At 41.2% G+C, this 26,795-nt stretch overlaps 1 protein-coding gene across 1 annotated transcript; it reads right to left on the reverse strand.

Annotated features, from left to right (window-relative positions):
• TWSG1 (twisted gastrulation BMP signaling modulator 1) lies at nt 1-24,736 on the reverse strand. Its single transcript, XM_048508258.1, has 5 exons — nt 24,485-24,736; nt 21,678-21,841; nt 13,177-13,276; nt 5,120-5,386; nt 1-2,696 (listed from the first exon to the last, which is right to left on the reverse strand). Coding segments are annotated over exons 1-5 (714 nt in total). The 5' UTR covers nt 24,486-24,736; the 3' UTR covers nt 1-2,514.
• Nucleotides 24,737-26,795: the final 2,059 nt, after the last annotated feature.

The raw sequence follows: 26,795 nt of genomic DNA on the forward strand, positions 1-26,795 counted from the left end.
TTCTTGTACAAAGATTTTTAATAGCTGCAAAGCTACCAGGTGAGTTTCGTTAAATGAATTTGCCATCTAAAAGTGCATATTACTGCACTGCCAATGTACCAAATTTCATAACTAGTTTATTTTTCTCTCAAGCAATAGCTAAGAATAAAAAGAATTAAACAAAGGACTGATAACCTTCTTTTTATTTTACTATATTCAACTCAGTGAAACTTATGGCTGAGTATACATGCTTATGGCAACCTTATAAAGGTGTAAAATCATCACATACAGAAAAATATACAGTTGAAAAATTTGTATGTCACTGATGTGTGTCTACAGATACTTTTGCCCAAAGATGTCTTCCTATTTTTCTTCTTGAAGAAGGCCAAAAAGAGAATAGTAGTTGGTCATTTATTTGTAAACCAGACACACTACAAACAAGGCAGGAGAGAATTTCAAGCATACATTTTTCTGTTCATGAACGGTACCTTTTTCATCTACCTTTGGAAAGCCAGTCTTTGGTCTGCATAATAGCTCTGAGGTAAAAATAGCAGAGGTGTTCACATTCCAGATTATCAATTTCTCTTAGCCCACTGCAAATAATAGTGACCTATTAAGTACATGAGATAACTGTAAACTGTATTTTGCTAATTACTCTTGAATTTAAACTTAAACAACAAACAGTCATGGAGAAATTCAGGGCAGCATGAGGTATTAAATAATTTAATTAGAACTGTTATTCTTTCCTTTTAGCCACTGTATGCCTAAAACAAAAGAGTCCCAATTTAGTAATTGCTTAGGATGACACTGCAACTGCAGCCAAATTTACAAAGTTACATTGGTATCTTAACAGAATTGTACGCTTCTAAGCCCACTGACTTGACTGGACTTAGAATATGCAGCTCTGCTTAGGAGGCCACTGTTGGTCACACACACACTAGTACCTTTCCTAAGCAGGGAGTGCTGTCAGGTTTGACACCACATTACCTTTTAGTAGCAGAAGTGTCTCTTTCCCCTCTTCCAATCATAAGATTGAGGTTGTCAGCTTGAGAGCACATACCATTTATTTAGTAAGTCATACATATATTTGACCAGGCTAGTCTGATCTTGTCAGAGCTTAGAAGCTAAGCTGGCTCAGTCCTGGCTAGTACTTGGATGGGTGGCCTCCAAAGAATAACAGGGTCACTATGCAGAGGAAGGCAATGGCAAACCACCTCTGGTAGTCTCTTGCCACGGAAACTACTGGGTTGCCGTACACCAACTGAGATTTGAATGCACTTTACAGACACATATATTTGAACTTAAAAAGAAGGTGGCATAGGTCAATCTCAGAAGCTAAATAGGGTCCATAATTGAATGGGAGACCACCAAGGAAGACTCTGCAGAGGAAGACAATGGCAAACCTCCTCTGCTTCTCAACTGCCTTGAAAGCCCCTCACTGGGGTGCCATAAGTTGGTTGTGACTTGATGGTACATAACCATACATATCCATTAGTGGATATTAGCTGTCATTCCTCCCGCACCATGCAACACCATTTTTGTGTTTTCAGTTCACATCTAAACATGGAATCTATACGTGAATGTCTGTTTCCATGTACAAATTGGATTCACTGCGTCAGGGAGAATGTCTAAACTATACACAGTATAGTTGAACATAAACTTTACATAGAAGTATGCTACAAAAAGTATGATAAAGGTTTAAGCATATGGAATGAGGTGGACAGATATGAAATCAAGTATATGAATTACAGAAAACATAATTAGCTGTCTGTTTAAAACATACAACTGAATTTTAACTAAATATATTTGTTTCTTATACATCAATAACTTCTGAATTCACTGTGAACCACAATTTAATTCCCAATAATGCATGTTCTCTTTTTGGTTCATAATAGCTTTACTGTAGCCTAGAATGAAAAGCAAGGGGGGGGGGGGGGGAATACTACGAAGTGAACATAATTAAACTTATTAAATTTGCTTTGATACAGAGAATGATACTGATAAGGAAGACAAATCTTGACACCTAATGCAACATGTGTTTTCTTTCATGCTTATAATCAATCTGTACATTTCCTTTAGTTGTGAAGTTTAGAACATTTCACAACAATAACACATGAGGTCTGTAGTGATAAGCTACGTATCAGTATAAATCTGAACATTTCCAAATGTGATACACCAAAACAGAGAAATTCACTTAAGAGCGGGCTGTAGTTTCTTTGAAGCTTCATAATCCTCTAATCAACAAAATATTAAATATGCAAATTAGTCAATGTTTCAGATCAAAGCAAACAGTCTAACTATAAAAGCATAAGGGTTATTGTCCAATCAAGAAGAAAAACAAATCTAAACATTTACTAAATAATACTGTTTATATCATTTTTGGAGGCGGGAGAATAAAATGTTTAAAATTGTATACATCTTCGCTAGTCACTGCATTTGCACAGCATCTATTACATTATCAAATAACAGTAATAAGTTCAATTCATCTCACTAAAAATAACTTTAGTGTCCATATTGCAAGCCAGCTTTCCTGTTTCAAAACATGCAGTTCATGCATCTTACAGTTTTACTGCCATAGTCGATACACTCTGGTCCAATGCATTCGCAGCAGGCATTATGGAACCATCGGTATTTCGATGCACCCATAGATTCACAAGATATCTTGCACTGATGTACTGACAGGCAGTCATCAAAGTAAACCACTGTACACATGCGTTCTAAATGGAGAAAGTGGGAAAGGCTTTTAGTTTACTGAGCAAAGGCTAACTATAAATTAGTCAATGTCATATTTACATCTCAGTTGTTTTCCCCACACAATGAATTCAAAGAATCCCTTTGGTGGTTCCTCCCCACTGCCTCAAAGACTGTGAAATAGTACAATTATTGTGCACCATCTCTAGTTAGTCTTCTTGTATCACAGAATTATGTCTACATTGTCCTACATTGTTCTGTATGTTCTCCACGCCTTGCTGAATTTCAAAGACTAGGCAAAGTCATGCTACAGACCGGACACTTTCGCTAGCCTTTCAATTGACTATTCTGGCGCAACAAGGGCAAAGACAGAAAGTGTTATGATTGCTCCAGGATGCTGAAAAGGACTCTCTTCAAGCATCAAGGGCTTCATTCAAGTCCCAGCAATCTCATGCCAGTATTCTACAAGGCTCTCACAGGGGAGGAAGACATGAAGGAAGTGCCTTAACTTCTTCTTTTGGTCTGCCATTGTAAAAATGGAAATACCTTGGCTCCTTTTCTGTTTCTCCCTGCTAGGGAGTATTTAAGCAATACCATGCAGACATAAAACATTTCTGAACATGCACTTGAGGATCTGGAATTAATTTAGTTACCTTATCCAAAGGAAACTAAAAAAGCCTAACTTCTGAGCTTCATTTAATGAAGAGTACTCTTACTGAGAAACATAACTAGGTCAAAGTTCAACAATGGTATATAAAAATGGAATGTGAAGCAATTAGGATTCAGTTTATTGATTACATATAAGGGCCAACACACTGAGAGCAACACAAAGAATACTTAACATTTTAATTAGCAGACAAAAATGCAGCATAGTGCTTATTTTAAAAAGAGAATATATTGGGGGGGTTAAGCTGGGAAAATTATAGTTCAGGGAAATTCTTAAAATTGTTTAAATCTCTAAAAATATAAATGGTACGGGAGCAATGTTCTATACCATTTGTCACCCAGTCCTATGAAATTAAACAATACAAACAACCTGAAAATATAGTTCAGTAAGTGACAATGCATTCCAGTGGTCGGGGGTGGGGGGGGCAGAGTGCTGCAGTGGCTGGAGGCGGGGTGATAAAAGCTGCAACACACCACCTCCAAAGGGGCTTCATGCGACACACAAGGGAAGGAAAGCAGAAAAACATCCCACTGCTCGAATTACTCCATAGGCCACACAGGCTTACACCACACTTTTGTGCAGTGTAGGTCTGCAGGTCTGGGGGCTGGCATTCTTAAGCTGGAATGCCAGTGGAAGCTGACTAATGTTGGCTCCACCCCTGGGAATGCTGTGGCCTGCCCCCTTCGCTTCAGCATGCAAGCCGACACCAGCGCTGCATCATGGTGGCCCCAACTTCTGGGTTTTGTTGCAACAGAGCTGAGGAGTGGCTGGCCACCAGCTTTTACCCCTTCATTGGAGAAGGTGCCCCATGCATCAGTGGAGGGGGAAAACGTGTTGGTGCGGTTTTCCACTGCTCCCGATGTGTGTTCAGCCCCTACCATCTGGATTCGGCTGCCTGACACCTTGAGCTCACAAGTTGTTCAGGAAAAGTCACAAAGATCAAAGTGATGTTTCCTCTCATTCCTGGCATCAAAGCTGTCTCATTGCACAGTGAATTACAAACAACTAAAGAAGACTGACGGTGTCACTTTAAGGCCTATCAGATATACCCAAGTAGGATTCTGAGTAGATCCAACTGCTTTGAAGAAGCAAGGCTAAGCAAGTCTACTTAGAAGTATGTCCCTTTTGTCCAGGGAACAGCAGTGGCATAGTGGTTAAGAGCAGGTGTACTCTAATCTGGAGGATCCGGGTTTGATTCCCCACTCTGCCGCTTGAGCTGTGGAGGCTTATCTGGGGAATTCAGATTAGCCTGTGCACTCCAACACACGCCAGCTGGCTGATCTTCGGCTAGACTCAGTTCTTCTGAGCTCTCTCAGCCCCACCTACCTCACAGGGTGTTTGTTGTGAGGGGGGAAGGGAAAGGAGTTTGTAAGCCCCTTTGAGTCTCCTTACAGGAGAGAAAGGGGGGATATAAATCCAACTCTTCTTCTTCAGTGGTACTTTCTCTCAGGAAAGGATTCTTAAAATTACAACCTAAATTACAACATTCAGCATGAGGGAAACTGTTTTTCCAAATGTGTTTGTTAATTTCTGATATAATGTTAAACAGGAATAACAAAATGATTAATTTTTGGTATAATTTGTATTCTTTTTTGTTGATTTTTGTTCCTGATTTATCACGTTATTTCTAGGCCACGTATCCCAAAACTTTGGAACAGACAGCACACTTTAAAAAAACCTACATGTTCTTTTTGAAGGCAAAAAGAGCCCTTCGGGGATGAGGCGGCCTATAAATTTAATTTAAAAAAAACAAACTCACAAATGTAACTTCAATAGCATTACCTTTGTCATTGGAGTATGATATGTGGACATTGTTGTTTGGAACAGACACATTTTGATGTTGAGGATGGTTCACTGTTTCTAAAAACGAGACTAAGTTTTCATGATGTGATAATTCTTCTGTAACAGGGAAGGAAACAATGTTCCAGTTCAACTGAGTGTCGCCTTCTGTGAGTGCCCGAAAGAGGGACGGGATTGGCTCGTGCAGCTCTTCAACGGTACTCTTGGAAGTTGGAGGAGTGTCACTATAATTGCGAGGATTGCACATCCCTACAAACAGAAGCATGCATTAAAATCAGCATTTTAAAATATGAGAGTAATATTCTGGTTGGAATTTACAAAAGTAGTTGCTGAAATGGAAACATGCGCTGCAACATTCAGACATAAATGAAGTCCTTTGCATTCTGTTCCTTTTATAGTTTCTCTCAGAACTGAGATTGCTTCCCTATGCAGCTGGTGGAAAGATTCATATCCCACATCCCATATTCAGATGCACAAAAAAAATAAAGGGGAGGAGCATTCATGGGACCAAAGCTAACATTTCCTTCTACTCATTAATCCTAACTCTAAAGGTACATTCTATGGAAAAAGTTTTGTTTGTATAATTGCTTGTTTTTGCTACTTCTTATAAAAAACTGTGTGTGTGAATTCTTTTCTGAATTCCTTCTGTCCTCTTCCAGATGCGTTTATAAACAACACTTGCAAAAAGCAGTGCCAAGGCACTGGCCACCAATCTACTCTGGCATAAAGTAAAAGTGGCCTCAGGGAGAAGGACACAGCATTTATCTCAAATATATTTCCTTCATCATTCCTTGTGAAAAGACCAAATGACAGGTTCCCTTCCCTTACGCCCAATCCAGATGGGGTGTGTGGGAATGGCAGCAGGATGCACCGATGCATTTGCCCCTTCTGCTGGCACAAATTTAATTTAATAAGCATAACATGAATTTAATAAGCATAACCTGTGTTCTACACATTAATTCATGTTTACAAAAAACTTATTTAATCACAATTCAAGAATCTGATCTTGTCTGCTTTAGGAACCAGTACAATTCCCTGGCAGAATTACAAAGATTGACACTGAAAGACAGAAGAGGAGATTAAACCTACATTCAGATATACTAGAGACTGCATCTCTTTCATGGCACAGCTGGACATTGCTGCTTAGGTGTTCTGCTGCAGTTTATTTTCTGCCCTGTTTTACTGCTGTCTGCTACTCACCAAAATGTTCCTTTCCCCACGGGACAATGATGCCATGTGGATTATTTTCTTGAAAAAAATGCGTGCATCTGTCCAGACCTAGCCTACACTGACAACTGTGAAAACTAAAATTTGAATGTATATTGATTCCATTCAGAGATAAAGGGCAGAAAGTTTTCCAGACTTTTACTCTTCTGTGGAAAAGCTTCATTTGTTAAGATTCATTGTTTCATAAATTAATAAAAATGAATGGTCTGCGGGGCCCTTCCATTTTCCTTAAAAGGCCTGAAAAACCTCAGTGTTTAGATGGTGATCAGAAAATGTGGGGGAATTGTAGGCACAAAGGTATGAAAAGATCCAGCGGAGTTTTGTCATGGAGACAAGATAATACGAGGAATCAGTCTGTTGAAGAACCATTTCACAACAAAAACAAAATATATTCCTGCCCCCGCCCTTCCCAGTTTCCTGGTCTGTGCTTAGGCTTCTGCAGAAACAAAAATGCAAAGTTAAGCATGGCTATCATGACTCTTTTGCTATCTGTTGCTTTTCTCCAAGTTGCTTTTGTCCATTCTGATTGGCACAAAATGCAATGGTGTGCTTTGGTGAACTTATTATCCACCAGGTTTATTCTTTTTCCTTTTCAAACATACATTGTGAGTATGTGCAATGGTGCTTTTTAATATGAAAGGAGCTGGCTTTTTGTGCCTGTTTTCTCTACCTTTAAGGAGTCCCAAAGTGGCTTACAATCACCTGCCCATCTCCTTCCCACAATGGAAACCTTGTGAGGTCGGTGGGGTTGAAAAAGTTCTGAGAGAACTATAATTAGTCAAGTTACCTAGCAGGCTTCTAGTGGAACAGCAGAGAAAATAAACCCAGTTCACCAAATTAAAGTCCACCACTCACAAGAGTGGGGAATCAAACCCGGTTCTCCAGATAAGAGTCCTCTGCTCTTAACCACTACACTACATTGGCAACTGCACATGCTCCTGAAACTAAAACATTGTAAAGACAGCAGATGACAGACATCGCCCCTTCACATGAAACCTGAGAGAGAGATGGGAAGAAAGATGGGACAGGATAATCAGTGTCAATTCAGAACTCACTTCAAATCTAACAGAAACATAGACTGTTATACAAAAGGTGCAAATAAATATGTTTGACTTATGGTATACTAAAACCATTCCTAATCCCTGTCTTTCAGAAGTAAATTTAACTTTGAAAAGCAACAGGGAGACAAAAGTCTTCCTAAATAGTTCACCCAGCAAGAGGTTTGATTCATATATTCCTGGAGCAATGTGGTTGTCTCTTCCCTTTGGCTGGATCACACACCACTTCAATAATGTCTGTAAAGGGCATGTAAGATAACTACCATAGTGACTTCCTGTGCCAGAATTGCTCCACCCCTTCCAAGGTACTGCTGATTCTTGACTTGGAAACTAATTGCGTAATTCCTCCCAATTATGTGGTTCCACTGTACCACCATCACTGGAGAAGCCTATGACACACGGAAGAATAACAACCACATTGCTCCAAGTAAAATGTAAATTGGTCCGGAGACAAAGTTGAATAAGATTTGAGAGAAGCAGCTTAAAACATTCTCTCCTACATACACTTCTAAACTTTTGCTCATTCTTTTATTATTTTCTGCATTGACTGTGAAGTGCCTGCACCTTCCTGTAAAACCTGTAAAACTCTATGGTATTCTGCAGAGCTCCAGCCTACGGAACAGGAAGGTTGATGGCTAGAACGCAGGTGGCTTAAATCTCACCGTGAGGATGACTGAACCAGAGTTAGAGCACATTATCATGCCTATCAGGTGGTGGTGGTGATGGCAAAAAAGAGTTTTTTCTCTGCCACCACTGCATCCTCAAGTAGTTATCCAGAAGAACTATTCCGGACATTGAACAGCCTTGTAAGATCAAGCCTGAGAAGACAAGGACAACTCTGCAAGACACTTTGAGGGCAAAGTCACTCAGCTTCCAGTGAACTGGAGGCCACAATTGAGAATGGTCCCAGAAGAGGCATCCACAGAACTGTCTGGTCCAATTATTTTGAATTAGTTGCAATTAATTAGGTTTGATGATGTGGACAAGTTGCTTGCTGAAGTCCAACCAATACATGCCTTTCAGATCCTTGCCTGGTTGGACGCAGTGGGTACTGAATACCTCCTTGAGAGAGGCAGTGGTTCCACTGGCTCTCAAAAAGGTGGTGTTGCACCTGCTTCTTAAGACCCTGACGATCTAAACACTGGGTATTGCCCAGTGGCTAACATACCTTTTTTAAGCCAACATATTAGACAGGGTTGTGGCCATTCAACTGTAGGCATGCTTGGAAGAAGCTGATTATCTAGACCAGTGGTGGCGAACCTATGGCACTCCAGATGTTCATGGACTACAATTTCCATCAGCCCCTGCCAGCATGGCCAATTGGCCTTGAGCTGATGGGATTTGCAGTTCATGAACATCTGGAGTGCCATAGGCTCGCCAACACGAATCTAGACTCATTTCTGGATTCAGATCCAGTCATGGAGTTGAAACCGCCTTGGCCAGCCTGAATGACAACCTTTTTTGGGAAAGAGAAATGCAATCCACTGTCCTGGATCTCTCGGTGGCTTTTGACACTGTTGAGAACGGTATCCTCTTGGAAAGGCTACGGAGCTTGGGAGTTGGGGCACTGCTTTGCAATAGTTTTGCTTCTCCCTCCAAGGCTGGTTCCAGAGAGTAGTCATGGGAGACTCTTGCCCAACACTATGGATACTCACTTGTGGGGCCCCTCAGGGGTTGATTTTGTCTCCCATGCTTTTTAACATCTATAGGAAGCTGCTGGGGGAGGTTATTAGGAGATTTGGAGTGAGGGACCATCAGTATGCTGATGACACTCAGCTGTAGTCCTCCATACCATCTGAATCAGGAGAGGCAGTTGACGTTCTTGACAGGTGCCTGGAGGCAGTAACAGCCTGGATGAAGGCCAATAAATTGAGGTTGAATCCAGACAAAACGGAGATGCTGTGTATCAGTGGGGTTCAGATCTGTGAAGTGGGGAGACATCCTATATTTGATGGGGCTATATCACACTGGAAGGGACAGATGCAAAATTTGGACTCTGCTATGACACTTGAAACATGGGTGGAGGTGGTGACCAGGAATGTCTATTCCCAGGTCTAAATGATTTGCCAACTACAACCCCTTTTGGACAGAGATGATCTGGCTACAGTAATCCATGCTCTGTAACCTCCAGATTGGATTAATGTAATGCACTTTATGTGGGGCTGCCTTTGAAGATGGCTAGAAAGCTGCAGCTAGTGCAGAACGTGGCAGCAAGACTGCTAATGGTACTGCTGGCCAGATGCTCATCACACTGGTTTTAGAAGAACTGTACTGGATGCCAATTCACTTCTAAGGCCAATTCAAGGTGTTATCTTTGATTTATAAAGCCCTAAATACCTTGGGCCCCAAGTATCTAAAGGAACACCTTCTCCCATATCAACCTACTCATGCCCTAAGACAGTGGTGGTGAACCTATAACACTCCAGATGTTTGTGGACTACAATTTCCATCAGCCCCTGCCGGCATGGCCAATTGGCCATGCTGGCAGATGCTGATGGGAATTGTAGTTCATGAACATCTGGAGTGCCATAGGTTCGCCACCACTGCCCTAAGTTCTGCAGATGAAGCCCTTCTGGTGGTACCTCCACCTTCAGTGGCAAAAAAGGTGGAGGCCCGAGAGGGCTTTTTCAGTGGTAGCCCGAGAATGTGGAACTATCTCCCCCTGAAGTGTGTCAAGCATATTTATATGAATTTAGAAAACTACCTATTTCCCCTGGCCTTTGGCTGAAGAGATTATTTCCCCCTTCTGGTGATAGGAATGTTTAAATAGGTTTTATAATTTTTAAACAGATTTTATGAATTTTAATGAGTGTTATACATTTTAATAGGTTTAATAGGTTTTTAATGTTTTATTGTTACATTGTTATAGATTGCATTTGTTATTGGTATTTTATAATGTTTATCTTATGTTGTAACCCACCCTGAGACTTTTGGATACAGGGCAGGTTAAACATACATATAAAATAAATAAAGATAACCGACTCTTTATTTGTTCTCTTGCCTCATTATCTTTACTCAAATCATGTCACTTCTTCATGATCTACCCTTCATTAGTTTCCTCTCTCTTTTTTTCTTCACTTTATACTTAGTATAAAGTAGTTGCTTTTAAATGCCATCCTGGTCCTGTTACTCTGTCTGGTCTCTCATTTCTTGACGTGCTCCTCCCATACCAATCTTCCAGTTAAATATAACATTACCATCTTTATTCCTCACCTGCGTCTCTTTTCCCTTATAGTGCCTTACGCTGGAATGCTCTTCTGCCTGACATTTAACTACCTTCTTTTGTTCTTGACCTCAAATGTCTCCTTAATCACAATCATCTATCTCCCTTGCCTTTTCTCAACTTACCTGTTGCTTTATTGTTTTCTGTACAGTACCTACAGATATATTACTATTATTATTGCCTATATAATATCAACAAGGAATAGAAGGTTTTAAGATTTTTCCCATTCTCTCCGCCCCAAATGGTGCCATTTGAAATTGTGGAAGATTTTTCCCGGGGTCACGGGACCTGTGTGGGCAGTTGCTCAAACAGGGAGGCTGCAATGCAAAGGGAATGGAATTGCCCTTCCTCTTTCTCCCCCAACTTCTTAGAACTCTTTGAGAGTGTCAGCAAGCATGCAGGCCAGACACAGTCTACATCTGAGAGTTCCAAATATTTGACAAGGTGCCACATCAAAGACTGGAGTAACATTAACAGTCATAAAATCATCAGGATAGGGATTAAGTATAAAACTGCCAAGACAGTCATGCCCTTGGTGTGACCATGTTTTAAATAATGTGTAGGGTTCTGATTGTGACATCTCAATCAGGTCACTAAAGAGCTGGGAAAACGAAGGGAAAAAACCAAAAATAATCACAAAATTGAAGTAGCGGCTCTTTGAAGCAACACTAAAGTGTCTGGGGCATTTTAGCTTAGAACACATTCCCAGAGGGACAACATGATAGAAATCTACAAGATAATGCATGGTACTGAGAAAGCTGGCCTCTCTCAAAATATTAGAACTGAAACTGAAAACATTTGCACAACAACCATTGTGTAAAGTAGTAGTTCTTTTTGGATATTGAACCTACTTCCTACCATGAGATGTGGGGATAGCCACAGGCATACATGATTTTTGAACGGGGTTGGACAAATTTATGGAAAATATGTATGTTGTAACCTGGAGATGTGAGGTTCTTTGAAGCTCACTAGGGGAGGGGGGTATTCCTTGGGTCTCTGACAGCTGCTTGCATTCCCAAGAAAGAGAGACACAAAATCCACCAAGAGGTCAGAGAAACATAGAAGCATTTATGAAGAGATATAGATATTTGCTTTGCCTGCCAAGAAGGGCAAGATGGACAGCTGTTGTAAAACATAATATGGTTACTGAGAAGTGTGGAACACATGCCTTGGACTGACTGGGAGGTCTTCTAATAGTTCCCTAACTCCTAATCTGCAGGTGAGGTTTAACTTCTCAAACAGGGTCTTTCCCCAATCAAACCAGCTCCTTTGAGTTGCTTTTAGCTCACACATGGGAGAAAAGACTTTGATTGGAGAAACAGTGCAAGGTGCAAGGGAAGAGGTTCAGCACCTTCCATACTGATGGCCCACCATAGCTGCTTTTAAATACTAAATTAACCACCGGGGGATCCAATCACAGATCTTCAATGTAACATATAATTTGTCCCTTATTCTGAACAATGAAATGCTTACTTCAGGGGCAGGCAATCTGCCAGCTCATATCTAACAGTAGAATGTTATCCCGAGACAGACTCAAAAATGAGCAGAGAGCTAACCTTGGTTTAAATAAAATATTGACAGTAACCTCCCAAATCATTGGGGTTTTTTTTTTACTGCCATGAAATTAACCAATTTTTACTCCAGAGACATCAAAATATGGGGGACACTAAACTTTATAGTGGTGCTGGCATGAATTCTAAAAATTCAGATGAAGAGTTCTATTTGAAGCAGCCATAAGAGGAGAGAATATTAAGTGATGAAGAACGAACTTACCCCGATTTCTAGACATTGGTAATACTGAAAAATTAATAGACAGTTGGAAAGATATAAAGATTGAGAAATATATGGAGTTAGAAAGAAAAGTGATATTAAAATGGTATAGAACACCAAAACAACTAGCATATATGATAAAAGGACTTAGTTCTAAATGCTGGCACTGTGGAGACCAAGAGGCATATTATAGCCATATGTGGATAGAATGTGCAGAAGTGAAAAATTTTTGGACAACTGTATTAATATATATCGAGAAACTGGTGAAGATAAATATTGATTTAAATAATGACTTAATGTTCATGGATGTAATGGAAGACAGAAGGGTGGATAAACAATATAGCTATGTGTATAAAATAATGATTAAAGCAGTCCATGCAACAATAGCCTTGGGCTGGAAAAAAAAGAAAAAATGGACATTTCAGAAATGGTTAGAATATAACTGGGAACAAGTGACACTTGATATTTTCGATATACTAACCAAAAATAAGACTTGGCAAGATAAACAGAATGAAATTTGGAAGATATGGATAATATACGTGGACTGAATGAAAGAAGCTCGAGCCAATGAAGAAATATGGGAGAAGAGGCTACAGAGAATGAACTTACTGCTGTTTGTGTGACAAAACTATGAAGAAGTAATAGGGGGAGGGAGAAAAGGGGGGGAAAGTATTGTTTGAAAATGTATGAAGAAGGAAATTACTATAAACTGTATAATTCAAATGATACAATTAATTTTTTTTTAAAAAGAACGAACTTACCGACACAATCACAGCATTCATCCCAAAGCATGCCTAGACAAAGCATGCACTCCTTACAACATGAACAGTTTCCTTCACCTGGTCGGCACTGACATAGCTCCTAGAAGCACATCATAGCATGTTAAAATTTCCTATGTGTAAGATACTAATCAAGATGAACATTTTAAAATCCAATTAACTAGCAATTTCAATTCTTGATCAATAAAGACTGGTCTTGCACAGAAGTCCCAAATAGTAATTAATGCTGAGCAGGTGCATACATTCTTACACTTCAAAATGAAAGTTGTCTCCCCCAGGAGTCATAATTTGATTCACAAACTATGTAGTTGAGCACAGCCACATAAAGGCATCCATCTAAATGTAAGCCTGAGTAATGAATTGTGGATCATATTTCTCCCCAACCCAAATTAAATCAGGATACTGCTGGTTCCTATACTATACTACATGATAGCCAGAAAGGGATAAATAGCAGTAAAAGGGATTTAACATTTGTATCTTTCAATGTCTATGCAAAAGGTAAAACATGAATCAATTTTCCAAATGTAATCAGAAATATGGCTTTAAGGTATTGGAGACATCTGAAAACCTTTGTTCTCATCACAATTTAATGTGTGAAGAGTGAGAGCAGAAAATTTATTTTTGTAAATGTTAATGGTTTTTAAAAACTTTGCAGCACATTTGTGTATAAAATTTTAAACACTCAGTCGTAAAATATTCTTTACAAATATCACAGTACTTTATCAACAGAATTTTTATAACCAATATACAAATTACCAAGAAATTACAACTTTACTGCAAACAGCCTTTAACTTGGAATGATATGCTTTGGTTCAAGTATAACAAATGTGAAACGGTCAAATTTATATTTCATAATTTTAACAGCCTGAGTTCTTAGGAGAAAGATATAACTTAAGGTTGCAACAGAGGCGTAGCTGCCCCCCCAGGTGTGCACCCTCTGGCCCCCCCGCCTCTGGGTTATAATGACTAACAAGGTTCACAGTGGAATGATAACCTGTTCTTACTTTCTTAAATAAAAAAATAAAGGATTGTATATAATAGGGCTGCAGTTGTTAGTTGTACTGAGATAGGAGGGAACTGTGTCTGTGTGATGGCTAAGCTTGATTCTTGCCTCAACAATATTCCCGCTGAGGGCAACGAGAGTCATGCATGGCAGAAAATAAAGGAATGCAATTGAGGACCTCTTTGCATCAGAGTTTCATCTCTTTGCATCAGAGGACAAAGATAAATTTTGTCCCTACTTCAGTTATATTCCCAACTGCAATCTGGGAATTAGTGCACCGTTAACTTTATACCCATCAGGATACCTTATTTCATCCATGCCACAGTGGTCTTCTAGTACATGCATCCAGAAAGAAGAGGGGGTTGTGCCACTATATTTAACTCACTGATTCTGACCCGCACAGTAATACATTTAGTTGGGGGAAACACACACACACTGGTGGAATTACAAGGCTACTCATTTTAACCTGCAAATGTTGCATTACTCAGTGAATACACAAAGTGGGAGGAACAGAGAACACAGTAATCAAACAGACAGAAACTGCACCTAAATTTTAAAGTCAAAATACTGCATGTTAACAAAACAATAGTAATGAACTAAAAATAACTCCAAACATAAAGAAGTGTGACCGGTGATAGCTGTGCCTAAAAAGCTAACATCCAAATAATCTACTAAATGACAAGGTGAGGGGACAGCTCCCTCCCATTGCAAATTCTCACACTGCTCAAAGCAACAGTGAGGTAATCAAAGCATACCAAAGCGTCAAAAGTGCTCACAATTTGAATCAAAAGCAACTGGATAACATTGGATAACATTGTGAAAACTCATAAACATAACAAAGATCAAACAGTTCATTACTATTGTTTTGTTAACATGCAATCTTTTGCCTTTAAAATTTAAGTAGTTTCTGTCTGATTACTACACTGAATTACTGCCTAAGGAGTAAATTTCACAATACTCTGTGAGATTTAATTCTCAGCAAACATGGAAAACTCTGAGCAGTGTACCTCGCAAATACTGTACCCACCAAGAAGTTATGACAAATAATTGCTTACATTTCTCAAAGGATGATGGAAAAGGAAAAATGAGAGAATAGCCACATGTCCATGAAGAGATTATGATTTAGGAAATATTATTTTTGACGGTACACTGCTAAGTGAATTTGTGTTGGTTCATATACAATACTATGAACTTTTTTCCCCAGCAGGAAAACTAAACTCTGTTGCATCAGCTGTTACTGCTGTGAAATAGTCACTTATTGCTGTCTGCGTTTAAAATGATAGATTGTCCACAATCTATATGTTACAGTTTGGGTTTTACCACTTGCAGCACTAAGCATACATGCAGATTGCCAAGAACTTTATGGAACTCAAAGATCTCAGGAAAGGTGACATGACAAGCAGGCGACATGACCTATCCAGCAAGACAGCACAAGTGAAGTTTGTCACAAGACATTTAACTGTAGATCTCACTCACATCTGCTACAGAGCTGCTAAAATAAATATTTACACCTTTCTGCATTCTGTCAGGAAAAGCACAATGCATGCAAACCCTTACATCTATATGGGTAAAAACAAAATCTAATCAAACATGTCTCACTAAACTTACATTTTTCTAGCTGTTTACTACTGTATTGATCTTTAAATAAATGTATCACTCATGATCTATAGGGAGTTAGTTATCCTTAAGTACCACTTAAACTAGTGGACAAGTTAATCATGACTAAAGTTATGTTTCATCAGTTTCATGAAGACTTGAGCCCAGTAAGTGTATCTAACATTTCGTAAGTATAATTTTGTTATGCAGCATTCCTGTGTCCAGTACCAAAGTTAAATATACACAAGCATGGATTGTCACACATTACATCTACGTTATTTGTGAGAGCTCTTGCAGTTTAAGAACAGATTATTGTCGGTCCGCCCAATCAACAGCCCAAGGTGCCAGGGACATGCACCACTGTTACGCCACCCTTCCACTGGCATGGGAAGGCAGAAAAAAAACTGCTGCCACCAGAAAGTCCTCCATAGGGCTAAATTATGCCACCTAAAAGGGTGGCATAAGTCTGAGCTTTGGACTGTGGCATATCTGGCAGAAAAGCCAGGCTGGATGCCAGTGTAGCTCCACAGTGCCCCCAACTTCTGGGTCCTGCCACTCCGGAGCTGAAGGGTAACCAGCCACTGGTGCCTTTGCCCCTTCACTGGTGGGAATGCCCCATGCACAGATAAAGGGGGCAAATAGTGCAACTCTACACTGGCCCTATGACTCAATTTGTCCTCCCATAGGATTGCACTGTCAGTGTCTTAATTAACTGATTATCATCTCAGAAGCATCTCAGTATTCTGCTCCGAATTTAATGGGATTCTATTGCATTTTGAAAAGACATTTTGAAGCGTATTGCTATCAATGTGTCCTCAGCAACTTCCTCTTACTTAAGAAAAGTACAGAAAATTACAATAGTGAACTAAAATCTTTATATGTAAAAAGGAAAAGGAAGGTTGAAAATCATTAACTGAAGAATGTTTCATATACCTGTATCCAGTGTGGTTCTGTAAGGGTTAACATTAGTAGCAGATCAAGGTGTGGGGCAAATTTTGGTTTAGTCACATAGAAAATGGGCAAAGAACCCAAATTAAACTATAACAGGTTCATGCTGGTAAGATGCCAAACCTTTTTCCCACCTGTGATTTACTTCCCTGCAAAACTCTCTGCTGTGATTTTTCCCACTCAAGCTTGATACAGGAAGTGAACCCTGGGGACAGATTGCAAAGGGATAAGTCATCTGCAGAGAGCAATCAGTCCTGCTTTGCACTTCTGTCTTTAAATTGGTCTCCTCCACCCAACCTTTCTATGTGATTGCGGCAGATCTGGGTTTAAACACACAGGTCGACTGTGACTCAACACAAAGCGTATCTAGGCATGCTTATGAATTTACTGAACTTCTGTATTAGTATTCAAGTTCCTCAGCAGAATTACACCCTTCTAAGGCCACTGGGTGTGTGATGACACTCTGTCCAGAAGAAACTTCATTACTGACAACAACGTTTCAGTAAAAATACAGAAGCAACTACAGCTCTCCTTTCTCTGATCCACAGGTGACTGATGCCACAAATCAGAATTAAAATGATGTTTTCTGCTATAAACCCGACAAGTTTATATATAAAGTTGGTTTACATGGAAACGTGTGAAATTGTTAGAATTGCTTTCTAATCCTATAATAAAGAAAAACAAATGTGTCACAAACAGGAGAATTTTGCTTTTACTCCTCAGCATCACAAATGAAATCTTGAAGATTCTCAGCCTCTCAAGTTGGTTAATGACCTTAAATCCTGCTCAAAACTAGAGGTGTACAGACATGTTTATAGTGGAATGGAGAGAGAGAAAAATGAGAATAAGCAGGACTGAAAGAACAGTAATTAAATTATGGTAATAATGCTTAGCAAACTTGGCATGGGCCTGAGAATAGCAGGGCTTAGTCAGGCTGCTGGTACTCCACTGGGAACAGAGCAGTATGATGTTGAAGCCAAATTAAGTAAATGCCTCTTGCCTTTAATCAGACCCCTGTGGGCAGTCTGTGTGCCAAAACAAAAGCCTTCAAGACAGAGACGTGAAGGATTAGAGGGAAAAAATGGAAAGGGGGGGGGGGGAATCACAGACTATTTTTACTTTTTTTTCTTTTGGAAACATTGGGAATGTTGGGGGAAACTGAAAAAAAATTCTCAAGAAAAAGGTTCCTTTTAAAACATGAGTGAAGCACTTTTTAAGTAGGTTTTTTAATATTTTACTTGCTTTTTACTCTCTCAAAACTTTTTCTAATAACTACATTAGACAAGTCCCTACGTCCTGCAGACATGGAGAGCTTTCAAACTTATCTTCTTCAGCATGTGAAAGAAGCTGGTCCATGACAGAAAAAGTGCACAAGATTAGAGAAGAACAGATGCCCATCAGAAACTTATTCTGATGGAAAGAAATTTGAACATAGAATTTTGAAGGATATTATAGGACAGTGGTGGCAAACCTTTGGCACTCCAGATGTTATGGACTACAACTCCCATCAGCCCTTGCCAGCATGGCCAATTGGCCATACTGGCAGGGGCTGACGGGAGTTGTAGTCCATAACATCTGGAGTGCCAAAGGTTCGCCACCATGGTTATAGGATATAGAGTGAAAATATGTTAACCAACATGGTTGGGGAACTGGGACGGCTGGTGAACTGCCTGCTCCTCTATAGCCTGAGGCCAGGCTGAGGCGGAAATTGTCTTGATGGTCTCCTGGCTGTGGGAATCACCTTAGGTAGCAGCAGCTGAACTAGGCAGCATTAGGGATCATTTCCATGGCTAGTATGCCCAGCCCCAATAATGGCAAACGTGTGTGTGGCAGGGTTGCACAGCTCACCAGCAGTATTGGAGGGGGGGAGGGGGGTTGCATGACACATGTTCCAACTATGGCCAGAATGCACCTCCCATGTCTCTCCATCCAAATGCCTCCTCCCACACTGTCACACAGCTGCGTGGTGGGCCATCATTCATTCATTCATTCATTCATTCATTCATTCATTCATTCATTCATTCATTCATTCATTCATTCATTCATTCATTCATTCATTCATTCTGCCCACCCCTGAAGGGCTCTGGGCGGTGTACAGAAAATAAAACTTAAAACCTCAAATCACACAATTAAAACCAAGTTAATTAAATACAAAACAACAAACCAGAAAATCCTAACTTCAGATGGCGACTCAAGGAGACCTCCTATCCCCCAGGGAGAAGATCGGCACAGCACAAGCAGCTGGTGTGATGGTATGTGGGAGCAGGATGCATTCTGGCCCTTTAAATCCTTGCCCACCACACTGTCTATCTGTGGTCTGACCCCTTAAATTCCTGCCCACCACACTCCACTGTGGTGTGCTGACCCATCAGAGCATGCACTATACCCTGTTCCACATAAAGACCCAAGTAAAACTGTAACTTCATCCACCATTTCCTCCTGCCCCCCTCTCAACATGCTCTACACCCCCCACTCGTCGCAGCCTGGTCTGGATTAGATGGCGAGTGGGGTGCATGGAGCATGTGGAGTGGGGGTCACGAGGAAATGGTGGATGAAGTTACTATTTTACTTATGTCTTTATGTGGAACAGGGTATAGTGGCCAGTGTGCCAGTTAACTGGGCTTGTACTGAATTATTTAAATAGCATGCTGAAGAGTTTCATGTGGCTAATTGGATCTTAGTATAACACTTAATATGTTAAATTAAGATAAATGATCAATATCATGTATTTTCCAGTCTATGGAAGGCGAATCATGCCCCGTACAGCAGTGATTCAGATTAAGCTCACAGAAGAACAGGAGAGGTGATGCAGTTCTTCAACTCTCATTTTAAGTAATTAAAGAAGTTGGGTGCTGTGTGGTTTCCGGGCTGTATGGCCGTGTTCTAGAAGCATTCTCTCCTGACGTTTCGCCTGCATCTGTGGCTGGCATCTTCAGAGGATCCTCTGAAGATGCCAGCCACAGATGCAGGCGAAACGTCAGGAGAGAATGCTGCTAGAACACGGCCATACAGCCCGGAAACCACACAGCACCCCAGTGATTCCGGCCGTGGAAGCCTTCGACAATAAATTAAAGCAAGGTTCAAAATGTCCAGAAATCGTAACTCTCTTCTTGGAATATTCCTAAGATATCAAATTCTAGATATTCTAATTATTCTTATATCTAAATACCTGTATGTTGCACGAGAACAATTTGCAATGCAATAATACATATAGAACTGTATGTTTGAAGGTTGTGAAGAACTACAAAACAGAAGGCAAAAAGACTTTGGGCTTCATCTGTGAGCTCTTACTGGGAAGCAAATCATGTTAAAAACCTGGTGGGGCTGTTTAACATAGTGGACTTTAGGCAGGAGATGGCTTCATATTGCCCGAGGAGCCCCTTCCTCCTGGCGCCATCAAGGAATACTTAAAGCAAATTAGTTTCCCAAGTCATGACTCCCAAACTGAGGCTGCATTTAAACAACGGCCACGAAAATCTATCCATGAAGCAGAAATGTTGCTGAATCACTGAAGTTCCAAGTCATTCTTAGTAAGATCGCTAGAATCTCTCCATACTAGTATCTCCCCACACTTAGTAAGATTATTAATATCTCCCACACTTGGCAGTCTTCAAGCAGGAACTAGACTCACATTTGCCAGGGATGCTTTAGGCTGATCCTGCATTCAGCAGGGGGTTAGACCAGATGGCCTGTATGGCCCCTTCTAGCTCTATGATTCTATGATTCACACTCTCCACCATTATGAGACACAATTATGGCTCCATTATCAGGATGGAAACTGATGTCCTCTTATTATTTTTCTTGTATGTGTTTTCAACAAGAACAAGCTAAACAAGTTTTCCTAGTTTAGCTTCTATATCTACTTGCATATAAACACAGGTACAGGCTCCAGTCAACATATTCTCACACACAACAGTGTACTTTGTGCTGACTGTTTTGTACAAGGGTTTCTTTTACCCACCTCTCACCATTGTATTACATGGATGATGTTTCCAGCTTCACTGTCCAGTGATGAAGGGAAATGATGGTGCCTGTTTTCAGGCCCCCCCCCCCCCCACACCTTTCAGGGTTAATTATATGCCTAATCTTCAATACTGACTACTTCATCTCCAAGTGAGCAGAATATTTCAAGAATTTCAGTTATATCCCTCTTCCCACAAACATTTATACTTTTATGCCAGAAATCTAGAGACAAGGTGACCATTGTTTAAGAGAGCAAAACATGCCTCCAATTAAAGCTGATAATATATCAGTGATGTCCTGAAATATTTTTCCAAGAGCAAGCCCCATACAGTAGATTTTAATAGGATTCCAGGTAAACCCTATATCTATGTCCACTCTCTATGTTAGTGATTCCCAACCAGGGTTCCGTGGTACCCTGGGGTGCCGTGTGCATGTCCCAGGGGTACCGCAGCAATGCTACCGGCCAACCTCACTTTTGTGATGTCTCCCGCCAGCACCAGCAAGGATATGGATTTGGCCTAGGGGGCAGGGTCTGCCCTAAGGTCAGCAGCTACTTCCCACCCACCCCACACGCTTCCCTTCACCCTGGGAGGGGAAGGTGGAAGGTGGCAAGCAGGGGAACTGGGAGGGGAAGGTGGGGGGAGGATGGCAGGGGTACCATGAGATATGAAGAGTGAGGTCAAGGGTACCGTGATGTCGAAAAGGTTGGAAAACATTGGTCTATGTCTTACAAGTATCTTATTAACCTTATTTGTTATAAGATGCAGAAAATGCTTATGAATTAAAAGTCACACACTGATGTGCTTTAAAAGAAAGATATAAACAAAGGTTCCCGGGGTTTTTAAATGTATAACCTATGCAAAATCCTGGTTTCAGCTTCACTGTTTATTCACAAAAACAAAAGCCAAACTCTTGGCCCTGATTTTCCTATTGGTTAATCACTCACACAAACAGCAAGGAAGGTTTCTCATACCTGTATTAAGCATTTACTGACATCACTGGCACACAGAGCCTTGTTGCAGCACATTGATGGTTGGACTGAGAAAAACAACATCACGCTAACTAATGCTGGTATAGTGCTGTACCACAACTTCATGTTCCTTGTGGACAGGAAATTCCTGGGACCTCCAGATGGCACTGAGAGAAGAAGCATTACATGGAGACAGAGGCAGAAGTTTAGATTCTTTCATCTGTAGCACATAGTTTTTATAGTTTTTGCTTCTGTGGATCTTCTATCTTCAGCTGTATGTATGGCAAAAACAGAAGCCCTGGAATAGGTCAGCTTACTATTTTTCTGTAGACATTAAACCTACATAAAGCTTGACAATTTCAATTTTAATTAGGGTATCAGAGCATTCACTTGCATGAGAATTGGCAACAGCTAAGATAAATGCATTGTGATTAAATACAGTATTTTGATTGGTTAGCAATACAGACAAAGCCAACAAGGAAGTTGTTGTAAAGATTAGTCTCTAATTATATAAATAAATGCAAACATGTTTTAACACAACCCCAAAGTGTTTCAACATCACCTGTCTAGATATATTCATTTAAACTTTTGAATAAGCTTTTGAACAAGGAACTGGATGGGTGTCATGTGTAGATGCACAGCATATTGAGATTTAATATTACAATGCACCTTGCTGTGAATAGAATAATTTTATGAAGTCCATTTTCTGCATGTGCCAGTTATCCATTTGTACTGCATACTCAGTCCTATCACTCCTATTTTTGGCTCCAAAATCATACTGCCAAGTGACACAGTCTAAAAACAGCAGGGGGCTTACTTGTGACAGGCACCTGGAAAGTTTTTCCTTGACAACAAACCAATACCTTTTACAACTCCTATTTGCCACCTTCTGGATGTTGGCAACACTTCACTGGTCAAAACTATGTAGGATTTGGAGCTCACTGAAGAAATCTGGAAGGTTGAAATGACCTATTCCTTTTGAGGCTCTCCCCACAGTTTTTAAGCCTAGCTTTTCTGAACCAAAGGAATTTTGCCTAAACCAAGAAGTGTCTCAAAGAGTGACATCTGGATGCTTTAGAAGAATTTTATTCCTCATTGTGTTTATAATAATGTGTAATTCCTCAACAGCCCATTCCAGTTTCCAGCAATCTAATGTGTTGGGAAATGAAGAGAATGTACAGCATGATCATTTTTGCTATACTCTGTCTCACCAGAAGATCTCAGGAAATGCTGAATTATTTCCTGGATCCCCTTCCTTGTAGAATGCTCCCATTGGGCCCTAGTGCCCCTCAGGCCCAAACACCAAGCCGGGCCAACCGCAGCGCAGCAAGTCTCCGCTTTCCTGCCGGGCCCGGCAACAGCTTCCCCATTTCCTCTCTCCTCCTGGCCCAAGCACCAAACTGTGGCCACCCCCCCTTCCCACAACTCATTCCACAGCCATATCTTGGCCACCTGCTCCCTCCCTCCCCGCCTTGCTCACCCACCACCTTGCTCTGCTGCCTCATTCTCATGCCACCTCGCTCTCTTGCTGCTTTGCTCTCCTGTTGCCCGCTAACTGGCTCTATCACCTGCTCATAGTCCTTTGGGACTATTTTCTACAGTGGAAGCAAGCACTCCCACTGCACCACTAACAACTGCACTTTTATCTTTCTGTGCGACAGAGTGTAACAACCATTTCAAGCCAGTGCACTGTAGTGGTTGGACTAGGATCTGGCAGACCCCATTCTGCTAAGAAAGTTCACTGGGTGATTTGGGGTCCATCACATAGTCTCAGGTGCAACCTACTTCAAAAGGTTGTTTTGTTGGGATAAGATGAAGGAAAGGAAAATAGTGTAAATACCTTTGGCAGAAAGGTGAGGTACAAATGAAATAAAAACTAAAATAAAATAATGTTTGGATTTGAGAAATCCATTTGTACAGTTGGCTGTGATGCACAGCTTTCTTGCTGGTTTGCTGATCTGAACTCACCTCCTTAGAGGGGCTGAAAACTTTTCAGGATCTGGCACGAATACCCAGAAAATCTTCAGTGAAATATACCAAACGAGCAAGTTGCAATCAGAAAGGTCTCCTGAAAGTTTCTAATATTCATTTGAATCAGTGCTCCCAATTTTATAAGTAGGTGCTTCTTCAACATTAAAAACAACACTCCTGTGAACACTGTGTCTGTCCAAAAGTTATTTCTACAAATTTCACCCACAACAGATACGCAATTTTACTTTTCACTCACTTCATAGCAGCTCAGAATGAAAGCAACATGCTCCAGGGACTTAAGTGAACATGTTAAAACTAGCAAATCCCACCTGAACGTTCACAACCCCACATCTTTGTCACGGATCCTTGGGCTGACAATCGGCCCTGGAAAATTTCTTGAGGATGTTGAAGCTTTTCCTCCAGGGAAAAGGCAGCTGTATCAGGCAAAAGGTATAAACCAGTGCCAAGAAAGACCAAAAAGGTTTCCCAGCCCGTGAAACCAGTAAGGCAAGTTTGGCGAGAGGATTTGCAGAAAAGCGGCGAAGGGTCTGCACTCATCCCCACGATTACGCCTAACATAAAGTACGCACTGAAAGATGGCCATTCCGGCATCAAAAGGTTTCTGTTCCAGACAAGAGGAAGGACCTCAAACAAAATCCCGTTCCCCCAAAATGCTGGAACAAGCCTATCAAAACAATCGCTGGGTCTTTCCATCGCCCAGCACTTATCCCGTCCTCTTCCCCCGCGCCCCGCGCCTTGGGACTGCTCGCTCGTCCCCTCCTCCTGCGCTACAAAGGCCTGGACTACGCCAACTTTCCCACAGGCGGGCGCCCGCTTACTCTGCACCGGAGACAGCCCGGCCCCGGTTCTGGCTGGGGCGACGACGGGACCTCAGCAGCCCCTCCGCTCTGCTGCAGGGGGCGGGCGACCGACAGGCACCTTAAAGGCCCCCGCCTTGCGCGCAGCTCCGACTGGAGAGGTAGGCGGGAAAGAAATGGTCAAATCGTCTCCTCCTTCCTGGCCTCATCTGCACCTCAAGGCGTCTGGAGGGCGCGCCTACGCGGCCTCTTTTCTTAGGCTCTCAGTGTGTGCATGACTGACTCCTGTGTTTTAATATTTAGGGGCGGGAAAGTGGGGAGGAAGCGCCGAGGGAAAGGCCTGCCCACTCATTGACATCCACTCCCAAACTCCTGCTAACTTCGTCTGCGGCGGCTTGGAAGAGCACCTTTTGCCTCCATGGTAAAGGCGGGAAAGGGTGTCCTTTTCTTCTCCAGGAGAGATCTGCCCAGGACTTTGCCCGTTAGGGTGCAGGGGAATTGGGCCCCTGGGTCTCGCTCACCGTTACCAAATAAATACTAGGAGTTTGCCGCCCTCTTCTTGAATATGAGAGGCGAATAAATGCTTTGGTGTGTAAAATATGCTGGACTTTAAACTCTGTTTCTGTTCCATACTTTTGTGTATGCACCTAACGAGATGAGACAATACAAAAAATCTCCCATATACAGCCCGGAAACCACACAGCACCCAAATCTCCCATATAGTTAGACGTTGCACAGCACAAAAGTATGTTGCAGAACCGAGTTTGAAATCCCACATATTTCATTCACTAAAGCCAGTATCCGTCTTTTATGCAAAAGATCACTCTTTATTGCATTATAGGCTTTGACTTTCCAAGCTTTTCAGAACGGAAGCCAGCAGAATTCTGAGGTGCTGATGATAAGATTTCCAAGACTGAGCTGGGAAATTCCTGGAGATTTGTGAGGGGAGTTTAGGGAGTAATTATTTATGAATAGATCATAGAGGTCAAATGTAATTTATTTTATAAAAGAGTTGTTGATTATATACATATATACACATATACATGCACGTGTGCACACAAACACATATGGGGAATGTCATTTTATACTTTTCCCGCCTTAAAAATGTAGATCCAGCCCTGTAAGAGTCTAAACAATTATTTTCTCCATAATTAGTCTCTGTAGTCTGCAGATCAGTAATAATTCCAAAGTCTCCATACTGGCCAACTGTGGTGTAAAATGGGCCGTATTCTTAATGCTTCCCCTATTACTAAACTCCCTGAAAATAAATACTAAAACCATCAAAAGGAAAGGTTTTAGCATATCTATTTGCATACTGCACTCATTTTCCACTTACAGAGAGTGACTAAAGTAGAAGAACTTTGGAAAATGTAATCCCCAACAAGAAAGTATCCCGCTTAAGAGAATCTTCTCGGTTCAACTAGCTTTAAGGTCCAAGGTTTCATGTGTAGGAGCAGGGAAATAAATTCAGTTCACCAAATAAGAGTATGCCATTCATGTGGAGGACTGGGGAATCAAACCTGGTCCTCTAGATTAACTGCTCTTAACCACTACACCACTCTGATTTTGCCCCACTGAAGAGAAGACACCTTCATGGTAAGTTCAACTTGTCTTTCTCCTTCAGTGGGGCTTCATCATCCAAGCTAGTCACAAAGTGTGGGTAATAAAAAACACTTATCTATCACTTAAAAAGTAAGAGACAATCTCACCTCAGGCATCCTGGTCCAGCACCTGCTGTAGGACTCTTCTCCCAAATACGCTTCTGCAGACAGCTACTGGTCAAGTCTATAATATCTTATGAATGTGGAAAAAGAAGATTATGTGGCTGCCTGGCAGATCTCCTCGACTGGTGCTCTGGATGCGAAGACCACTGAAGTCACAGCTGATCTTGTGGAGTGACACACCTTGGAATTTGCATGCCCTGAGCTTCGTAAAACATCTTTGTGCAGAGTTTTATCCATCGTGCTATGGAAGATATATTCCTTGGGGTGCTGTGTGGTTTCTGGGCTGTATGGCCGCATTCTCTCCTGACGTTTTGCCTGCATCTGTGGCTGGCATCTTCAGAGGATCTGATAGTAGGGAAGCAAGTGGAGTATATATACCTGTTGGAGTATCCAGGGTGGGGGAAACTCCAACAGGTATATATACTCCACTTGCTTTCCTACTATCAGATCCTCTGAAGGTGCCAGCCACAGATTCAGGTGAAACGTCAGGAGAGAATGCTGCTAGAACACAGCCATACAGCCCGGAAACCACACAGCACCCCAGTGATTCCGGCCATAAAAGCCTTCGACAAGATATATCCCTTGTTCCAAAAGTGACAGAAAGCATC

This window comes from Sphaerodactylus townsendi, linkage group LG09, assembly GCF_021028975.2.
Source record: "Sphaerodactylus townsendi isolate TG3544 linkage group LG09, MPM_Stown_v2.3, whole genome shotgun sequence".
In the NCBI taxonomy this organism is placed as follows: domain Eukaryota; kingdom Metazoa; phylum Chordata; class Lepidosauria; order Squamata; family Sphaerodactylidae; genus Sphaerodactylus; species Sphaerodactylus townsendi.

What these genes read in the sequence shown, in the direction of transcription:
- TWSG1 (XM_048508258.1), bottom strand. An exon ending in TCAGTAAATGCTTAATACAG is followed by an intron (nt 13,277 to 21,677) that starts GTATGAGAAACC and finishes ATGTGCTTCTAG; the next exon opens with GAGCTATGTCAGTGCCGACC. An exon ending in ATCATACTCCAATGACAAAG is followed by an intron (nt 2,697 to 5,119) that starts GTAATGCTATTG and finishes TTCTCCATTTAG; the next exon opens with AACGCATGTGTACAGTGGTT.